This window comes from Misgurnus anguillicaudatus, chromosome 24, assembly GCF_027580225.2.
Source record: "Misgurnus anguillicaudatus chromosome 24, ASM2758022v2, whole genome shotgun sequence".
In the NCBI taxonomy this organism is placed as follows: Eukaryota; Metazoa; Chordata; class Actinopteri; order Cypriniformes; family Cobitidae; genus Misgurnus; species Misgurnus anguillicaudatus.
In genome coordinates this window covers 28,140,111-28,162,227 of record NC_073360.2, presented here as the reverse complement: position 1 = coordinate 28,162,227, position 22,117 = coordinate 28,140,111, and the positions used below count along the sequence as shown (strand labels likewise).

Here is a 22,117-nt window from a genome sequence, read left to right as displayed (position 1 = left end):
TTTTTCAGTATCCATCGTATGGTCACTTTTCTATCCCATGGGGACACAGGAGCTAACGTGCAACGAAAATGTGAAGAAAAAAACCTAGAAAAATGTGAGCCAGCATCCCTTTACGGCACATTCCCACGGGGCGAAAGCGTTAATGCTTGACGGAAGGCTTGTCTGAAGCGTGGCCAACAGCCAATCACAGTGGCCGCAGCACATGCTCCGGTCTTTCATAAGCGTAATTGGCTGGCTCTGCCTAGGTTATTTGCATAAGGCAATCTGATTGGCTGACGCTTGCATTGCCGCTTGAAAAGTTGAGAAATGTTCAACTTCTGCCCCGAGTAACGGCAGTGATGCGGCGCCGACGGATCCACAATTCAGTTCGCCAACTCTTGACGTCACCCATTTAAAGTGAATGGGAAGCGTCAACGCTTACGCCCCGTGTGAATGCGCCGTTAGTGTAAAGTGTGATATAGACAACAATGTAATACTTATATTTATGCATTTGGCGACTTGCAGTGCAATACAATCTATACATTATTATCAGTACTTATGTTCCCTGGGTTCGAACCCATGACCTTTTGCGCTGCAAACGCAATGCTCTACATATGAGTATTTTGCGTGATATACAGTAGGTGAACGAACATATGGGTCACATGACAATTAATTGTGTTTGTAGTATGTCTGTACTGTCTGCTTACTGCACATATATAGTACATACTGTTTTAACGACTGATAAGTGGGTACTTCATCTGATTCAGTACATACTATGCAATTTCAGATGATGGGGAGACTTAAATATATTTATGAAATGACATATAGGTGGGTAAATTACAGAAAGTTTGGTTACCGCTTACCTGTGATGTTACTTCAGCAAATATATTGAAGGAAAGCTTTTCATTTTGCTCTATTGGTTTAATACACAATGACTGATCAAAAATATCTCTGTCATCCAAAAGATCAACATACAAACATGTGCACCCGCAAATACGCGATTACTGATGATTTGCCTTTCAAATTGGCTCGATTTGCAGAAACAGTGGCTGTGGGTTTCTTATTAAATTAGTAAAATACACTGCAGATGGTTGAATGTCCATTATGGCATCATGTTTATCCCAGACCAATAGGAAACATACACCAGCATGCACTGCTCGAGTAGAGAAAATAGCTCTGTAGTCTCATTTCACTGATTGTACTGCTCTTCTCAGATTTGATGAAAACAAAAGATGGCAGATCGTCTGAATTTTTATCTGTATTTGTTGACAAAATGCATGACACTGAGACTTAAATTAGCTGTGATGTCATGGTTGTATGTGCTTTGTCATATTTTTTTGTGTTTAAAGCACATATTTCATACCCTATAAGATTGCAAGATTGCGTTAAAACCCGATAATCACATTGCAGTGCATTTCATAGCATCCGATATGTTTAGCTAAATATGTATTTTCTAGGGCTGTCAAAAGATTAATCGCGATTAATCGTATATAAAATAAAAGTTTGTGTTTGCATAATATATGTGTGTGTCTACTGTGTGTATATATTATGTATATATAAATACACACATACATGTATGAATTTAAGAAAAATGTTATTTAGGTAGATTTTTATTTATATTTATATTATAAAATTTAGTGCTGGGCAAAGATTAATCGCGATTAATTGCATACAAAATAAAAGTGATTTTTGGCATAATATATGAGTGTGTGCTGTGTGTAATTATTATGTATATATAAATACACACACACATTTATGTATGTATTTAAGAAACATTTACATGTGTTTTACATACACATTATTTATATTTTTATATATTCTATATTATATAGAAATGTAAAAAAATTATATATAAATAAATGTATGTGTTTGTGGTTAAATATACACAATAATTACACACAGTACACACACATATATTATGCACAAAATCACTTTTATTTTGTAGGCGATTAATCGCGATTAATCTTTGCCCTATATAAATATACATGTAAATGTTTCTTTAATACAAACATTAATGTTTGTGTATTTATATATATCTAATAATTACACACAGTGCACACACATAAATTATGCAAAACGACTTGTATTTTGTATGTTTAAATTAATCTTTTGATAGCCCTAAGATAAATGTATATATACAGTAAATATTTGGCATGCGATTTTGAATGTAATCTCGATGCAGCTGGGTTGCAAGTACACCAAATTTTAATCTTTGTGGTTATTTAAATATTATAGCTACAAGCATTGTGAAAGTAACACATTTGTAGATACATGTTATGCAATTTTTGTATTCAGTAAGGGAAAAATCCAAAACAATTCATTTTGTTTTGAACACTCTCAAATTCATTAAATAGGAGTCACAAAGATAAGACAAACATAAAAATAAAAAGCTCGGTTGGTTGACAATGGTCGGGCTGAAAGTCTCTATTCTGGCTTATTCAAATATTTATGAAAACCACCTGGAAGGCATAACATTTGCATTGAAACAAAAGGTTATTGAGCTGGGGCGCATTGTAAATGGTACCGCAAAACTTCCAACAAATTTAAATTTAATGGTGACCTGCTGTAGAAGAAAAATGATGCAATATGTTCATGAGCTCAAGGCGGTGTTACAGCTGAGCAGCTTAGTCTTATTCAATGCTACATTAACTTTCCCATTTATGCGGCTTCTGTAAAATAGAAAGCCTGCGGGTTTTTAAAAACGTGTGCATGCTTATGTTTGTGTGTGTTTGTTAGCGTGTCCGCTTGATGATGTATTTGTATTAGTGTGTTTTTGTGTGTCTTTGAGCATGAACGCACTCAAATTGGTTTTTCCTTTTACTTTGTGCTACAGCCTAGAGACACATGAAAAATGATGAAATGCTGGTGTGAAAAATGCGTCATGTTGTGTTCTCATGTTCAGGCTTCTGAAAACACAAACGTCCCCGTGATGCTTTGGGAAAGTGCTTTGATTCTTTGTTTGTTTTCTTCGGGATAACTGGAAACGTTTGGTGTTTTCTCTATTAGCCTCACGACTGAAAACAAATATTACTAGAGAAACAGTTGTGCGCGTTATTAGATAAATAAATAAACAAGTGTAACATCAAATCGAATAATCTGTCAGGAACGACGCGCCAAGGGACGTAAAGGTGCAGTGCTGCATAGCAATTCTTCAATGGCCGCATGAGACGAAAGCCAAATAACCAAATCCAGCCCACGAGTCTTCGGTTCGATCATACTTTATGCTTGCCTGATGATGAATGTCCTCTGTATTGAGTCGACGTCAGAAAATCAATACTTCTCAAATTGAAACAGTATAGGGTTGTATTGATCTAGGCTGCTAAATCAGAAGGAGAGAGCTTTGATAGGACGTTCCCAGACAGCTTTGAGCCCAGTAATGACACACTATCAATTTTGGCTTTACACTGATAAATCAAGTTGAAAATTGGATGTCAGATTTTTTTCTCCTCGCTTTTCTCGGAGGGAGTTATTTTCTTTTCCTTCTCCTGTTGACCTCTCACCTCCGCCAGTGAATTATAAAGTTCAACCGTGTCAGAAGCGAAAAGACGCGAATGTCGGAATTAATGACGGGAGAGAAATCTATGAAATTGAAAAATCATGGAGTCATTTATTTGCATGTCATCGAACAGCCATCTAAAGCTTTATGTTTGGAGGCAGATGTAAGGTGGATTATTGTCAGAATCAATTAACTTGGCAAATCTTGCACTTTCCTCAGAGTATTTTTTACGATGTCTTTTTATCTGTACAGATTAGGAAGTATTAAGAATTATTACAGTTTAGAATCTGATCAAAATGTAAACACATAACAAGCATGTTGCATACACTTTGCTCAATTTAGGGCATTACAAATTTGACACATTAAAGGGATAGTGAACCCAAAAATGAAAATAATGTCATTAATGACTCACCATCATGTCGTTTCAAACTCATAAGACCTCTGTTCATCTTCGGTACACAGTTTAAGATGTTTTAGATTTAGTCCGAGAGCTTGTTGACCCTTCATTGAAAATCTATGCACGGTATACTGTCCGTGTCCAGAAAGGTAATAAAAACATCATCAAAGTAGTCCATGTGACATCAGTGGGTCAGTTAGAATGTGTTGAAGCTTCAAAAATTTTGGTCTAAAAATAACAAAAATTACGACTTTATTCAGCATTGTCTTCTCTTCCGTGAAGTGCATGTGCGAGACTAAAGTCACGTGACTGCAGTGACGCGGATGACGTATGACGCGGCTGACGTGTTATCTGGTGCGCCCCAGCTGTTTTTTTTTGCGCGCCCGGGCTACGTTTACAGTCTAAGGGAGACGCACACTGTAAGTTTGAAAAAAACTGTGCAAACATGTCTGAGGATAACACGTCATTCATGTCAGGGGTTTTCAAACTGGGGGGAGGGGCCCCCAGGGGGGTCGCGAGATGGTGCCAGGGGGGCCCCAGTTTTATGACATTTTATAAAATACATTAATTTATCATGAATTCTGTGTAATTAAACATAAAAATAAGGCTACTAACCAAAAGCACTACTTTTTTATATAATTTAATGTGTTTTAGTAAAATATTGAGTTTAGAACAGTTTTTTGTCACAAATTTTCTTTGGGGGGCCGCGAAGGAATGCACCATACACAAGGGGGGCCGCACGCTGAAAAAGTTTGGGAACCACTGATCCACGTCACTGCAGTCACGTGACTTTAGTCTTGCGCATGCGCTTCACAACAGACATGGAAGTGGCTTTAATAAGTGCAAAAATTATCCAGAGATGTCCATTTACAATCCTGGGATTTGCTTTTAGAATACAATGGCAATTTCAATGACTATTTCAAATAATTACCTTATTTGAAAGAGTCATGAATAATAATGTTGAGCTCTGCTCTGATTGGCTGTTTCTCAGAGCAGCTCCTTCAGTAGCACTGTGTGTGTGTGTTAACAGACCTTATGTTTAAATCTGTATCAGACAAAGATACAGATTTTGAGGGATGATCAATTGTGCATTCAGTATGGACCTGCAGAACATAACTGTAACGTCAACAGTAGAATGTCCGCCTAAACGCTAGCATATAGCATTAACTAGCATATAGCACTAACTCAGCAGTCACAACTTTGTTTTTAGCATTGTAACAAAATTGTACTTAATTTAATGTGCAATTTAATGTTGTGGGCATACATCACCACTGCAATGTCACAGTCGGTGATATGTTGAGATTGGCCTGTTTTCTAGCTGTCTTTGCATGCAGGAGGATTACATAAAAAGGAGGATCCAATCGTGTTTGAGGCTTACAATATATCATTACCATGTACAGAACTCTTATTATTCATCTATGCCTAGATAAATACAGTTTTAAATTCTACAGCACATTTAAAGGGACACTCCACAAGTCTCATTTTCCAGCTCCCCGAGGTAAACATTTGATTTTTACCATTTTGGAATCCATTCAGCCGATCTCCGGGTCTGTCTGTACCACTTTTAGCATAGCTTAGCATAATCCATTGAATCTGATTAGACCATTAGCATCACGCTCAAAAATTAAAAACTTGACTCTTCTGTAGTTACATCGTGTACTAAGACCAACGAAAAATTTAAAGTTGCGATTTTCTAGGCCGATATGGCTAGGACTATACACTCCTTCCGACGTAATAATCAAGGACTTTGCTGCCGTAACATGGCTGCAGGAGGTGCAATGCTATTACGCAGTGACCGAAAATAGCTATTCAAAGTAACCAATGGGACTATTTTTAGGTGCTGCGTAATATCTTAGTACACAATGTAATTATAGAAGAGTCAAGTTTTAAATGGGAAAAAAATTGAAACTCTTTGGTCTATTTTGAGCGTGATGCTAACGGTCTAATCAGATTCAATAGATTATGCTAAGCTATGCTAAAAGTGATACCGCCAGATCTGGAGATCAGCTGTAAAAATCAAATGTTTTTACTCTAGGGGAGCTGGAAAATGAGTATATTTTCAAGAAAGTTGAGTGTCCTTTAAACTGCTGTCTTTGAAATACATACTAGTCTACTGCATACTGAAAAATAAGCTATGTAAACTGTATACTGCACATATACATTTTGTTTTTCATTGGTGTCACATAACCACATTATGTTGTATGTTTTTATTTCTCGAGTGGTGTCCAGTTTCAGATAGACAGAAGGTCTAGGTGAGGGCATTGTGGGATTCAGAATTGCACGCATGCATGCAGAAAATTTGCATACTGTGGAAATGGTATGTGCAGTATACAGTACTCATCTCACTTAATGTCCATGCTAGCAGTGCAAAACAAACACAACTTAGTATCATCATTCCAAACCACGCATCACACTCAAAGCTGACGTCCACAGATTTTCAATCAGCATATTTTGTCATGCATTGGTGCGCAGCTTACTATGCTAGGAGTCCAATAAAGTTTTTGTTTTACTCTCCTTTCTTTAAAGTATGTCCCCTAAACAGTCATTCAGGTGCTTATTGCTTGCCCTAAACAGAAATGTAAAAAATGTGGTCGCCATGGTCTCATTGTTACGTTCGTACTCTTTGTCAACATCAGCGCTATGGTTGACAGCTGACAGAGGGTCGGTATACCTGGAGCACGTCAGACCTTAACTTAACCTGACATGAATATTGATTGTCAACCCTCTCTCTTGTATAATTACTTTTTTGCGTTGACAGAAAGGGAGGTAGATGAAGAAAAAAGAGAGAGGGCAGTGGCATGTATTGATTTGTTGGAAGACGGAGAAAAAGGGAGGTGCAGTTGGATAACGGTGTGCTTGGTCTGTTTTGTGATGAATGGCAACAGTCTGTTACCGGATAATAACTTTATGATAGAATGGAGCCCGACACGTACGGCTGGGTTAAGCAGTCTCATTGGGAGTGTTTGTGAAAGGGTTATCAATTTTAATAGCAGCAAGGGAGGAGAGCAAGATATAAGGCAATATTTACTGCTACTAGAAGGGTTTTAGCCACCCAGAAATGGGATTTTAGTCTGGCATTTAATGAAAGATGCATTCATCTGTCACCATCTGCTGCGTCATCCATTACTGGGTTGTGGAGGTTTGGATTACATGAAGGGAAGGCAGGAAAGAGTAACAGTGGATTCAAATGATGCTTGACGTTTAAAGACTGATAGGAGTGTTATAGAAATGCTCCTAAACACTCTCTTTTCCTGAATGCCCTTCAAATGCCATGTATCCACACTGTCAGAAAAATGGTAAAAAATTGTCCTTAGCTGTCACTTGAGGGGGTACCCTTTTAAAAAGTACAACTTTGCACCTAAAGAGTTAATATTGCACCCCACATATTGGGAATTTAGCTTATTCACCGTTTCCCCCAGAGTTAGATAAGTCCATGCACACCTTTCTCATCTCCATGCGTACTGTAACTCTTTCTGATGCAGCCCCCGCTAGCTTAGCTTAGCACAAAGCCTGGAAGTAAATGGCTCCAGCTAGCAAACTGCTCCCAATAAGTGACAAACTAATGCAAACATTTTCCTATTTATGTGTTGTGATTTGAACAGTATATATACTGTTAAAAGATCGCTGTGTCTCATATGACCTTGTTATTTACACGGACATAACTCGAGATAACTCGTCAATGGCGGCGAAAGAGTTAATACAATGCTCACAGTTGTCAGAAGGGCAAAATTAGCTATATAGACCAAAAACACTTTTTGTACCATACTGTAAACTCATTTATTTCTGTTGTAAAGTTGAGCATTTTAACATGGGTGTCTATGGGATTGACTCCCTTTTGGAGCCAGTCACATACCGCTTCACATGTTCACGTGTTGGCTTCGCATGTTGGCTTCACATAGAGATCAGAAGGTTGCCCCTTGTTACTGCCCCAGTGACAGCTTGGGACCATTTTTACCATTTTTGACAGTGCATATTGTTTCAAGCTTTAACAATTCCCTCATTCTCAAAAATGCTTGGACAACCAGGGAGGTCATTGTCCCAAAAAAAACAAGTCTTGGAGATACTGGAAATTCCTCAATTCGCAGTCAAAGCAAGTACACAGATTTCCAACATTCTTTAACAAATGGGGCTTCCATAGAGCCTTGGATCTTAAATTTTAAAGCAACTAGTAAAATACAAGACTTCAAATATCACTTGTTAATGTATACTGCTATACATTACCAGATGATATTGAAAACCATGACAATTTAATATTTGCCATGAGTCATGAGTTTGGACCCAGGGAACACACATAAATGTATACCTTGTAATGCACTGTAAGTTGCTTTGGATTATAGCATCTACTAAATGTGTAAATGTAAATGTAAGCCTCTTTTAAAGACCCATTTGTTAAATGGGTTGTTGGCAATCTGTGTACCTGCTTTGACTGAGAACAGTGATCAATTGCTTTAAGTTAGTTTTGTAACTTACAAATCCATCCTATTGCTCTAGCCTACACAGTGCGTCACCCTTGTGCCTGATTTTAACCCCAATGCCTTTGCTAATGATCTCTGGAAAAGGGGAATGAAACAATCATCAATTTCAAAAGAAATAAAAGCAGAACTGGCATTTTCCCACTTCACTGGCCTCGTCTTGGATTGGAGATGGACGGTTCGCCAAAACTGGCAAGAAGGGATGTCTGACCTGTACTAGAACTCTGTCTCTCAGCTGGGCAGCTGCGTCTGTCTTCATCCAAAACAGTGACCCGCAGTGCGGGCCTTGCCAGTCTTGAGTCAAAGTGTCTGCTTGTGTATTCTTGATTGAGAGTGAGAATTAGGCTACAAAATGAGGATTGTCCTTCACATCCAACAAACTGATAATGTATAATTTTTAGTTTCATATTGCATCAACATCATGTATATTCATTAATTTGAAGAATTAAAGTGATCTTTATTTTGTCCAGCCCTGTCCCATAATCCAGTCAGTCCGAAAAGGAGCGTTAGTTTCTCCTATGTTTATGTTGCATAAACATCTTAGCAATTTTTTCACCACCGTTGTCTTGGGCTTGGCTCACTTGAGCTTTTGTCTCAATATAAGGGAACAATATCTATTGTGACATAATGTAATGCAAATAAAATCAATTGAATTAAATCATTTGTTTGGCCCATGGACTGTCACATTCAACGTTTTATTTTGTTTTTCCAGTCTTAGTGATTTTTATGACGAGCTGTGTTTAAATATTACATGAGACTCCCCTCATGAGGGTTTTTAAAGCACAGGCAAGCAAAATCATTTGCAGAAACAACACATAAGTGCTATAATTGGGTCCTCAGTGCTTCTATCAACCTAGAAAATGTGAAAAGATAAACAAAGTAACTTAGTTTTGGTAAACCATTCTCTGCAAGCATGTAAAAAAAATAGGTAATTGAAATTTGGCTCCCCTTGTGATGTCAGAAGGAGTGAATACCGCCTCGGACAAAATTACTGTGATAACTACTGTCGGTCCCCATCAATTTTAAACACATGTATGCAACTAAAATTCAACTTCATTGAAAGTGTTGAGCGTGTGTTTTGTGTCATGAACATTTGGAATGGCAGCTATGACATCACAAAAGCCTGCGTGATCCTGAGAAAAGCCAGCCGACCCCCTTTCATAGACCAGTTTCCTGATTACCAGCATTTTGCTAATTATACTCCATTTATATCCCCAATAGATGCATTAAATGAGAACATAATGGGGCCTTATTGAATTTCCCTACTGTTTCCTTTCTCCATGTGCCACAACAAGAGGCTCTCTGTAGTGATCTGGATTAGGATCAATGATCTCGGTAACCCGTGACCGTAGTCATACTGTCAGACAATATTATATTTTATTTTGTAAACAAATTTGATGATCTTCTTATGCAGGTATTATTGTTTAAGTTTCAAAATCAACTGATGAATGACCATATAAATTTAAACAATAATAATAATAGCCCCAAATTCATGACTCAAGCTACCTTTTTATATTTGAGAAGTTATTATTCAGGCTTTGTTTAATACAGATCTGTTTTATAATTTGCTCACCACCATGTCATCCAAATTGTTGATGTTTTTCTATGTTCAGTCGAGAAGAAATGATGTTTTTTGCAGGATTTTTCTCATTTTAATGGACTCCAACACGTAACAGTTTTAATGCAGTTTAAAATTGCAATTTCAAAGGACTCTACACGATTTCATAAGGTTCTTATTTAGCGAAACGATTGTCATTTTTGACAAGAAAAATAAAAAATATGCACTTTTGAACCACAACTTCTCGTCTATTTCCGGTTCTGTGACGCGCCAAAGTAACCTCACGTAATTTTTTTCTTGCCAAAAATGACAATCATTTCACTAGATAAGACCCTTATGCCTTGTTTGAGATCGTTTAGAGTCCTTTGAAACTGCAATTTTAAACTGCATTAAAACTGTTACGTGTTGGGGTCCATTAAAGTGCACTAAAATGAGAAAAATACTGGAATGTTTTCTTCAAAAAACATAATTTCTTGTTGACTGAACAAACAAAGACATCAACATTTTGTATGACATGGTGGTGAGTAAATTATCTGGATTTTTTTTTTTTTAAGAAAATTGACTAATCCTTTAAAACAGTAGGTGGACACAGAGCGCTTTGATTTGTTTGATACTTCTGCTTTGTTTATCAGTCGTTGAACGATGTGCCAATTGGTTGTTGTGATATTTGTCCCGCCCTTCCCCTTCTCGTGAGAAGTGACATTGACGATGGTGTTTTACCCAAAGTTGAAAATTTTCATCTCTGGGCGCCCAGCGCTTAGCGTGGAAAGAACGCTGAGCGCTGGCGGTCAGCATGGAAAAAAACACCAGCTGAAAAGCGCACCACTTCCATTGGAAACATTGAAAACATACACCAGCCGCCGGCGTAAACGCCTTGGTGTACATGCCCCCTAAAGGAATCAATCGGTCAAAACTAGTTCTTTTATGGCATCGTGAAGCACCTTTATTTTTTAGAGTATAAGCTCTATTACCCCAATGAGACTGAGAGGTGGTCAAAACAGATGCCTTGAATAAACGCTTGTATTATTATCTATAGGACTACTGAATACTCGCACCTACTTTGACGCTCTTTTGTGGAGATGTACAATGAAAATGCTTCTCTGCTTGCTTTGAACACTCAAGCCTTGAGGAACATCACAGTAACCGAGTCATTCGTCTCACCAACCTGTCTCCCATAATCCCCCACAATGCCAGTGTACAAGCTCAATAGATCATATCTATAGCCGGCTTTCCAAACAAGCTCCCCTTTCCTCTTCTGTGCGGCATATTTTCTTTTAAAGATTAAATTGTTATCCCTTCTTTTATTTCCCCTTTTTGCCGTTTTAGGCTGAATCATGGCTGTCAGGTTTTTACAGCCTTCCACAAACAACACATGCCCCACGGACACAAGAGTTTTAAATCTTGTTCTCTCGCTCTTCCGCCCTGGGAGAGTGTTTTTTAATGCGCCGAGGAGAGGGGGGATACACACGGTTTTACGCCAGTCTTTTGTGATGCATTTAGAGAAAAATAAGACCCAAAGCAGTTGTAAATAATGAGTGGCACGCTGGTGGCTTGATAGTTTTGGTTATCAGTGCAGGGAGATTAGCTTTTAAAATGCACTTGGAAATCCATTTGGGTGATTGATGGGCGAGGTGACTAATAAATTTGAGCTGCTTTCTAGGAAGGCCGGCCCTTCACCATCCTTTATGCCTGTCAACGTGAAATGTGCGATTGGAAAAGTCGAGCGTGTCGGAAGCTAATTCTGGTGAGTGATTACCATTCAGATGAAACAGTTATCAGCTCCCACTCCTTAATGTGAAGACCAGTGAGAAAATACTCACTTATATTCTTTTGTTAACACTATTAGGTGCTCTTTAGGTGTATTCATGTTTTATTTACTGTAAGTTACTTAATATTGACTTTTTGTTTTATGATTATGAAACTATAGTGTAGGAATAAAGGCAATATGACACTCGCCAAAATGCAGATATTAATATTTAAAAAATGGCTCTACTATGGCATCTTCTGTAGCATCTTTGTTTATGAGTGTACAGTAGATTTTAGTCTATAAAGCCCCCACTATGCTCTGAAAGGAAGACCCCTGTTTTTGGGGCCCTCAAAGTCGGACCACCCTCTGTGAGGAAACTCACGTCATGGCACTTTCGGCACGGGCCAAATCCGACTCTGTGTTGACCGCAGGGTTTAACGTGTCACCGGACCCCCATCCAGTCCTACGGAAACCACCGCCAAAGTAAAAGCATATGCTTTAAGGGAAAGAGATGGTGAAGTCGCGTAAACGGTGCCTTGGAGTACCCTGCGGTTTATCATTCATTGTACTACCTCTTGTTTGTCTATGGCCCTTATTAAGAAAAAAAAAAAAACTAAAATGTTTGGGCTTTAGTCTGCAATGCAGTACACAGACGACATACCGCTGTCAAACCGAATCAGAATCATCGTATGTACTGTGGGAAGAAATCTTCAAAGTCTTCGTGGATTTCTTCCCCCATCACTCCGCAGCGCCCACTTGCAGACAGCTTTGGAGGTTATAATCTTAAAAGGTAATCGCCCGCTCGCCTCGGTGGGATTTACATTTTTTCACGCTGTAATCTTGCATTTACAACGTCATTTAGTTGACTTCGACCCCTCCGTCTTTTGACATCTCTGTCTGCGGTTCCCGAAGTAAAAGACTGACAACAGACAAGCCCCAGATACCAGGCTGGTGTTTCATACCCCAGCAAGTGATGAACTTTTGGCATGCAGCTCATATACGCAAACAGGCTTTGTTTCCTACACACACACACACACGCAAGTTTGATTGATGTTAAACTGAGACTGAACACTCGTGTTGCTGTCAGAGCTCGGCTAAGTCCCTTGAGCTTCCTGATTTCTTGACATTTGTAGATATAATATTCATGCAACGAGGATCAGCTTTTGTGATGTGATCCTGCTGTAACACTTTAATCTGTTTAGACTGACTCAATATTATGGCAAAATGGAGAGAGGCCCATTCAATCCAATCCATAGCTCGGGGTGAGCACCTCTGTAGGATTTGGGATTGGATGTAATGGCTGCCTCATGTGTTAAAGTGAGAAGGTTGCCTTATATTTTTATGCTTTTATTGTTATGGTTATCCTTAGTTTCCTTACTGGAGGAATGCTGAGATTTTTCGTTTGGAGTGAATGTAGCCATTTGGAAGTATTTGAAAAAAATAAATCTTAAAGGGATTGCACACCCAAACATGGAAATGGGGTTATTTAAAGCTGCAATCTGTTACTTTTTTGGTTAAAAATAAACAAAAATCAGTTTTAGTGATACATAAACAATCAATGGGTGTGCACACCAAAGATTTTAAACGCGGCTGAAAACATCAGGTGGATACCGAATGCCAGGTTTTTTTCAACCGACTGCCAGCTTTGTTTTAGCTGAGTGCTTTGGTTGCTGTGATACTTCTGCTTTGTTTATTAGTCGTTGTATGATGCGCCAGTTGGTTGTTGTGATATTTGTCCCCAGCCTCCACCACTGTGATTGGACGGTCGCTTGAGAACTGACATTGACGAACTTTTCACTTCAAGTTGAATATTTTTCAACCCTCGGCACTCAGCGTTGAGCGCGGAAAAAACACTGAACGACGCTTTCGGCGCAAAGAAAAAAACGCCAGCTGCTGGCTTTTTTGAAAAACGCTGCGCTTCCATTGGAAACAATTGAAAACCTATGCCGACCCCAAGCTTTGTTGTGCATGCCCCCTCAGACTACGTTTACACTATTTTCATAAACGGACATTTCAGCCTCTCCAGTTTCAAAAATAACTTCGTGCACAAACGTCAGTTTTCAGAAAAGTGTTCATTGACACGTACCCGTGTATATATGCCGTCAAGAGCATGCCAAACCTCTAGGTGGCAGTGTAATGAGAAGCTCAAGCACACGTAAGCCAATCAGAATTCTGAAAACAGCAACGAATCCCTTCCTGTTCCTCTTTTGAACAAGGTCGCACTTTTGGCGTAAGTGCAAGCTCTGGCGCATACTGTGACGCTGGCTGCCTAAACATCTGTTTGTCTCAGTTTACATGCAACCATGTAACCGAAAATTTTCCAAATCTCCACTCTGACCGAAAGAATCGGATTCAGAGGCGAGTTCTCCGTTTGCGTGTAAACGAAGTGTGCAAACAAAGGGAAATGTCTCCGTTTTTCAAAATAACCATGTACGAGTAGACAGGGCCCCAGTGTAAAAACTGTAATTCACAATGGTTAGCTTATAATAATGATTTATAAGTTGAACAGTTGAGTCAGATTTCACTGGAAAGTCAGTTGTTTTCCAATACATGTATATGTACATAAAGCAATTGTTTGTTTCAGACAGAAGTGGCAATAAAAAGGAAACGTTATAGAATGCCTCTTTAAATTTTAAAAATATTTCTTTATTGGAATGAATGTTACTATAGTCAAAAACGTTATATTACATTAGATATTAAAGAAAACAAAATTGAGCACTCCTATTACTATGAATAGGGGACAGTGCAACACTTAATATGGCTGCTGTGAATATTAAAGTCCCACCTTCTAGTTAAAAGAACCTATCAACAATCAATCTGTGGGGGAGGGGCTCTAAACAAAATTGTCCCAACCTGTGCACATGTGACACACGACTTTGAAGTGTTTTTAGTGCAATTTGAGCTTAAGGAATGGTATAGCTTTGTGCATCTTACTAGTGGGGTTCCTCAGGGGTCCATTTTGGGCCCTATTTTGTTTTTAATATATATATGCTCAAGTTTTAAACATGATTTAAAAAAAAATATGGTATCTCTTATCATGCGGACGATACGCAGATATACTTGCCTTTAAAGCCCAACTGTTCTGATCCCTGTCCAACATTCCGTAGATGTTTAGATGAAGTTAAAGTTTGGATGGCAGATAATCTTGTTCAGTTAAAAGATTGAAAAAACTAAATTATGATTTTTGGTCGTCCAACATTTAACAAGGTGGAAAATGTCATTTTAGGCTTATGGGTGTGTCACCTACAGGATAAAATAAAAAACCTAGGAGTCATCTTTGATTCATCACAAAAATTTCACAGTCAAATAAAATCGGTAGTTCGGAACTCTTTTTTTATCTTTAACATTGTTTATGGTAAAATAACACAAAATGTTCGTTCTCTGTTATATTGTTAACATAAGTCTAAATTGTCATTTCAAAGCAAAGATAGTTTCTGATCTTGTGTTTGTAGGATCCTAACCGAGACTAATGTCTTGGGTCATGGTCTATGATGGAAATTAGTATACGGCTCAAACAGAACAGTGTATTTCCCCATGTGTAGATGTAATGAAGACAAACCACATGTGGAATTTGTTGAATGTCCCATACCGTGCTGTCATCTATCCCCCAATTACACCAATCATCACTCTCTAAATCCTCTTTGGAGTAAATTAGCTGCAGTATTATACGGCCTCCTTTTTCTCTCTTCTCTTTTTCTCATTCTCTCACCCTCTCTTTCACTCTTTTTTTTCAAGCCTTTGAAACATCTCCAGGCCGAACGCGTTGGAAACGAGCTGCACTTAGTAACCTGATGCTGGTCCCTCGCCTTAATGGTTTGCATTAGCTGCGAGCAATAAAATTAGCCCAGGTCCCTGCTAATGTTGGAATAATCATTTACAAAGATGGTTACCACATGCTGCAGCAGTTTTTTTTGTGTGTGCTCCCCTCTCCTCGCCCCCTATTTTTTCCCTTTTATACGGCCTCTAATTCGCTGTTATTAATAATGAATAAAAACACAATTTTCTGCGGCTTGCTCCGGGCCCTGGGAATCATTTCAATGAATATTTCAGCACGTTATTTTAATCACATCTGCACATATGCAGCGGGAGGGGGTCTCGGTTTTATTGGCCTGGGGTGTGGCTACGGTGAGACCCTAGCATCATTAAAATCTCTCTCTCTCTGGCTGCACGGAGGGTCGTACGTCTGATTTACAAGACTTGTTAAAAAACACAGTAAAAAGAAGGCAAGCTGCGCCATTTATACTTGTAATTTGATACTATATTTGTTAATGGGACTTGCTGTTATTTATTTGCTTGCTGGAGACCCGCGCCTGCTGTTTTGTACCCTGAGGGGGTTTGCACAGAAGCGTGTCTGGGTTTAATAGTAGTAGCTTTAATGAACTTCATGAAATTAGCTATATTTTGGCAGCTATTGTTATGTTACCTTCGGTTTGGGTGTCGTCCAAACTGTTCTCTAAAGTATTGTGTGTTATACTATAAAAATGTAATAAAAATTAATAAAAATTTAAGAGTGCTTTCCTTGTGTTCCTCTAGTTTGACATCTTTAGAAAATCTGAATTTAATTTGAGCTTTTTTACATAAACAAAGGGGAAGAGTAAACATATGGTGCCAAAATATTAGGTGCCCTGTTGGGCATAAACAGAATTGTAAATATAAAGTAGTTCTTGTGAATCATGAATACACAAATTAATAGCTTTCCATTTTTTTCTCTGATTCCTAACAGGAGTTCCTGTCTTTTCCCCCTTTCGAGTCAGCTGCACGACTTCTGGCGTCTGGATTATTGGGAGGACGACCTCCGGAGGAGGCGGAGATTCATACGGAACCCTTTTGGCTCCACCCACTTAGACATCACGTGCAAATCGCTGGAGGACTACGGTCAGTAATTCTGCCAACAGCCAATCAAAGCGTTGCTGGACTCTGTCACTCTAGCTCATTATCCCTAAATTACTTTCGTTTCATACAATGACATCATTGTTCGCAAAATGGCATTCGAATTAGAAAAGCCCCAATCAACTGTTGGACGCAACTAATGCCCTCTGAGCCGAGAAACAGTTCATTGTCATTTTTATAGGTTACATATTTATGAGCCTTGTCAATTGAACATGGCAAGCAGGGTTTATGGCAGGTTTTATATCCGTACGGCACACATTGTTGAGAGGAAAATCGCGTGCCTTGGTTTTCTTACCGTTTCTGCCTTTTTGCACTCAAACATTTTTCCTCGTCGTCCCAGTTGATCCTGCCGAGCTGCCCACCGCACGGCTGTCGATTTGGCTCTGTGTCACGCAACAGAGGCTTTAAAAGAGAAGCGGTTCAATACTATTAACCACTGCTGGCGCTTCTCCTCCAGGCATCGCATTGAATAGAAGATACGAGGGGAGTGTATTAACCGAACAAGGGCAAATCTATTGATTCTCAAGTACAATGGGCCAATTTCTCTGCCGTGCACAAAGTAGTTACAGTAACTATTTCCATTTACACATGGGAAAACTTATTGCATGCATTACGCTCATTTATTTTAAAACATAATTGCTTCGAGTAAGCAGGAATGTCTGAGAGATGGAAGTGTTTTTGGCCACACTTGCACAATGAAATTTGAAAGGTTGTTCTGTGGCTTATCGAGTGGTAATATCGTGTCCATATATGCATTACCCTCTTATGCCTGAGCCACGTCAGATGGTCTCTGTGTCAGAGCCAAAACACGCACATACACAGTCATACATACAGATGCCAGCTGTTCCCTGACCTGCAGGTGGTCTCCGCTCATGTCACGAGCACAGATTTTGTTATTCGTTTCATCTCCATATTTACATTTCCACTGTCTTTCAAACATATTAAACAGAATATCTCATGCATTTGTTCATAACCTCCCAGCACTTCTGTATTCTTCTGGCGTGACTGGTTTTCTGCCTGTCTTTGGTAAGTTGTCAGCGTGTCTCCGCGGACCCGCGGTCTGGTGTCTGGGGCCGCTGTGATTGAGAACTTGTTGAGGTCCCCGGGCTTCTCACCATCTTTAATGAGTGGAATAATGCATAAGATTGTCATGTGAAAGGGATTTTGCCTGTAGTCAGATGTTGGCCCCACAATGCAAGAGAGAGAGAGAGAGAGAGGAGAGAGATTTTCTACAGTAGATGGACTTAATGTTTTTTTCTCAAACCAGCACGGTTATGACTTTTGTCATATATTTTAATTCAGAGGTAATAACTACAACGTATTTCAGATGCCGTTTATATGACACACATGTCTAACAAATTGTAACCCTCTCTGTGAAATCCAGGCTAAAGTCTCATAATCTAATAAAGAGATTAGGAGCATCAAAGTTTGTTTTAAAATTATTGATTTCACATTGATTTTAATCTTTGGCATGACTTTACTCAATCAATATTAAAGATACAGTATATCAAGGTCATATTCTTACAGTATGTTCTTTATATTATGTAGGATGATTTTATGTAGAAAACAACAAATCACAAAAAAATTACGGTAACACTTTACTTGAAGGGGTGTGCATAAGATTAACACGACACCTTCATAATCATGACATGACATGAGGAAATTTTACTGTCATTAAGTGTCATTTGTTCACAGTTATGTCATTTTTAATGCAAAGATGGCATTGTTTGAGATGTCTTTGTTATGACAACTTGACATAAAACAATACATCATAACTTATTAAACTTAAGAAACTACCTAGCTTTAGGGTTTAACATTATATTCAATTGTCATTTAAATGTCATTGAGTGTCAATACTGTGTCAAATAGTTTGATAACAGCATCATGAATATTTTTCTTGACCTCAACTATAGTGTTACAAATTGAACTTGTCATTAAAATGTCATTAAGTGTTAAAACTATGTAAAATATTTTTAAATACCTTAACAAAATGCAACAGACACGTCAAAAGATTATACTTAACTTTATGTTTGTGCACAATACATAAAAAACTGACAACCAACAAAACTTGTTCTTCCTCGCACCGAGAGTTCTGAAATTTTCTGACATTGAAAAAAAAACTAACAAAATATTTGATTCATTTAATATAATGTGGACTCAATAGACCTTTTGCGTGTTTGCAAACAGAGATGACGTTTTTTTTCAACTGGTGGCAGAAAATGACAGCTCTGCAATAGCAGAGTGAAGTATTTTAGCGTTAAACTGTGATTTTTATTGATCCGGTGTTCTGTAGAAGTCTGTTTCCACTATATTTCTCCTAAGTGTAATGTTTCTTATAACGTTTTCACCAAGTTACGTTTATTTTTTAAATAAATTAAAAGTTTAAATGGCTTGGCTAATTGTGTGCATGTATGTAATGTATATGGATTGTTCTTTATTGGTAAATCAGTTATTTTTTCAGTATGAATCGCTGAAGTACTTATAAGAGCAATACTATCATCATGTATTCTGTATAATGTCATTTATTAAATATTTCATAATTTTCCTGTTTTCAATTTCTTCCTTATATTTATAGCCTACGTGCTTGTTCTAAAACTATTATGTTTACATACAAATTAATTTGTATAGGCCTGTTTATATATTATTAACGCTTTATTAATGCCAAATTCAATTTGTATCACTGGTAAAAAGTGTCAGTTATGTTGTCTTGATAATGTCAAGTTGTCGTGATAAGGTATTGGTTAATGTCAAGTTGTCATAACAAAGACATCTCAAACAATGTCATCTTTGCATTAAAAACGACATAATTGAACAAATGAAACTTAATGACAGTTGCCATAAACGTGCATAAAATCTCCTTCATGTTAATGACACGTGTCATGTCATGATTATGAAGGTGTCATGTCAGTCTTATGAACACCCTTTCAAGTAAAGTGTTACCAAAATGACTTTTGCTGGGTTACAGACTAGGTCACAATGTTGTATTAATTGAGTTTAATTTTTGGGTAAAGTAGGCTTAGATGCGTAAAGTTTGTTTTATTGAAAACTATAATTATAACAATGTATATACAGTATACTATATAAAATATCGCATTTATTTTAAGGTTCCCTAACTCTAAAGCTTAACATAATATGACACAATACATGTGAACTCAGTATAAGGGATATAAATCATGTTTTTCTAAAATGGTAAAAAGCAGTAGCTCCTTTCACACACATCTGCTAGGTCTGTGCTGAATTGTTTGGTGAAAGTTCCTTTTAGCTTTGCTGAATTGGCAGAAATTGAGGCCTACAGCTACATTTGTGACTGGAGCAGACCAGGTACGCGGCATGAATGTAGGTGATTTGGATGAATTTACTGTTAAGGGTGTATATAACTTTCCATTATTTTTGCCAGAAACGAAAGGATTGAAAAATGGCTACTTTGAAATGTCAGAGCACCGCCGGTTGACAGCAGTCACCATGTAAAGGGCCTTGTTTTTATTCAAAGTGACATATTTTCATAGAGCCCGTTTGCGTGATAATACACGCTGCGTTTTAGCAATATTTCAAGTTTCTTCTCGTTGGAATGACATGGCTGGACGTAAAATATGTTGTAGGTTCGTTCGCGAAATGTTCTAACTACCCTAAAAATAACATCATTATATTTGATTCATGGTTATTTGATGTATTTTTCGTGGCTGTTACACGATCCTCAATCATTGAAAATAGAGGCACAGCCTTGGTTTAATGGGACTTCAAACCGACTGACCATGTTGCAAGAATTCGCGAAAGCATTTTCCGCTCTTGCTTGGTTTCCAGGTCCCTTCCACAAAGAGTTGACCTTCTGCGTGTGTTTGTGGTAAACTTTGCTTTTCAAAGGCTTGGCTTAGTCCATTAGCTTTCCTGACAAAATAACTAGTGTGTTTCAAGCGGTTCTCGAGCTGTGATACCTTCCCCCTTACTCACGATTGGCCGGGTATATTGTTAGCTGATTGGAATTGGGCAAGCATGAAATGGAAGTCAGGTTAATATTGATCTTGCTCTTTAACAGCCTGTTCTACCTCAGGGTGTCCTTGCAATCCTATTTGCAGGTGAGCAGTACTGCCCTGACCCAATGAACCCCTCTGGACAAAGATCTTTACTGCTTGTACAAAGTGAGAGATGGTAGGGATGAGAAGATGAAGTTATTAAATCATCAGTTGATTTTGTCCTCTTAAATGAATAATGTTTTTATGTTTTCTGGCTCAAACAGAAAAAGGGTCTGTTGGTAGTAGCCTATAGGCTCTCCTGATTTTGCCAAGTGGTTGATGTCCTCAGGGCAACATTATGTTGACCCTGGGACAACATTTCAATCAACCAATCAGATTTCAGAAATGAGTTTACAGTTTGTTTTAAGTTTAAGCTTACAATCAGGATTAGCTGTTTCTAGACCATTGTTTTTCAGATATCATGTCCCTCTAATTTTAGGGTTTGGTTATGGTTATGGTTAGGGTTGGGGTTTGGGGTGGGTTTAGGTTTTATTTAGAAAAATGTTGTCCTTGGGTCAACACAATATGTTGCCCTGAGGACATCAACCATTTGGCAAAATCAGTTTGAGCGTAGGCTATAAAGTGTATATATAGTATAGTTTAGAAACAGTCAATTGTCATGGCTGATATACCCTGTCAATCAAAAGAGAACAGGAAAATTCTATGAAGTTTAATGTTCAATATTGAATATGAATGTATAGCATTCAGAATTCACAATTTTACATTTCCTTTGGTGTGTAAGTGTGTATTAGTACATGTTTATGATATGCAAAAGATACATACCCCAAAGTAAACAATGACACGACTTATCGTCTCCAACGTAAATCTCTTTTCTTGGACTACAACAAACACACAGATTGTAGGCAACAGTTTACAGCCTGTAAGTTAACTCCTGTTAGCATTGCATTGTGAGCAAATCTTTCAAACATGGTAAGGAGCGTAACATTTCCGGCAGGAATCTGGAGCTACAAAAATGTACGGTATGTGGAGAATAATGTGTTTTTTGAAGCATAAACCATGCGAACACATTGTATTATACCAAATACACAAAATAACGCTCTTTTTTTTAGCAATGAAATAGGTGCACTTTAATATAACAACCAATATATTGTATTGGCAAATATCAGTCTAATACAATTTAATATCTGTGCAGCTCAAGTGGTAACAGAGCTGAGAATACTGTACTTTATGCGTAATCAAATTAGCCAAAAAATCCCATAAACATACATGCAGTTTGCACATTTCTGCCATTTGATCGACTGCAAGAGCGCATGACCTAAACGGAACAATAAAAGCTCCGGGCCTGTGTCTCAAAATACCCCAGAGCTCCAGCCATACATAAAACATGGGCTCTTGGCAACACTAACAAACCCATTGAAGGTCTACTTGAAGCCTTTCTGTTCATCTGAAACATATTGAACGGTAAAACTACTGAGCGCTTAAATATTTCCACCTTGGGAGCAGCTTTCACAAACTGTAAAATTCCTTTTGCCACAAGCCCTACTCACGTTATAGTGTTTATATTTAATGTGACTTTTTGAAAAAGAAAGAGCAAAAAATGAATATGT

At 38.1% G+C, this 22,117-nt stretch overlaps 1 protein-coding gene across 2 annotated transcripts in view; it reads left to right on the top strand.

The window, feature by feature from the left end:
- nbeab (neurobeachin b) overlaps positions 1-22,117 on the top strand; it is a 359,639-nt gene that overhangs the window by 219,809 nt on the left and 117,713 nt on the right. For both annotated transcript variants that reach the window (XM_055196954.2, XM_055196955.2), the window contains one exon: positions 16,373-16,524. In XM_055196954.2, the coding sequence (XP_055052929.2) occupies positions 16,373-16,524 (152 nt within the window). The remainder of the gene's footprint in view (positions 1-16,372; positions 16,525-22,117) is intronic.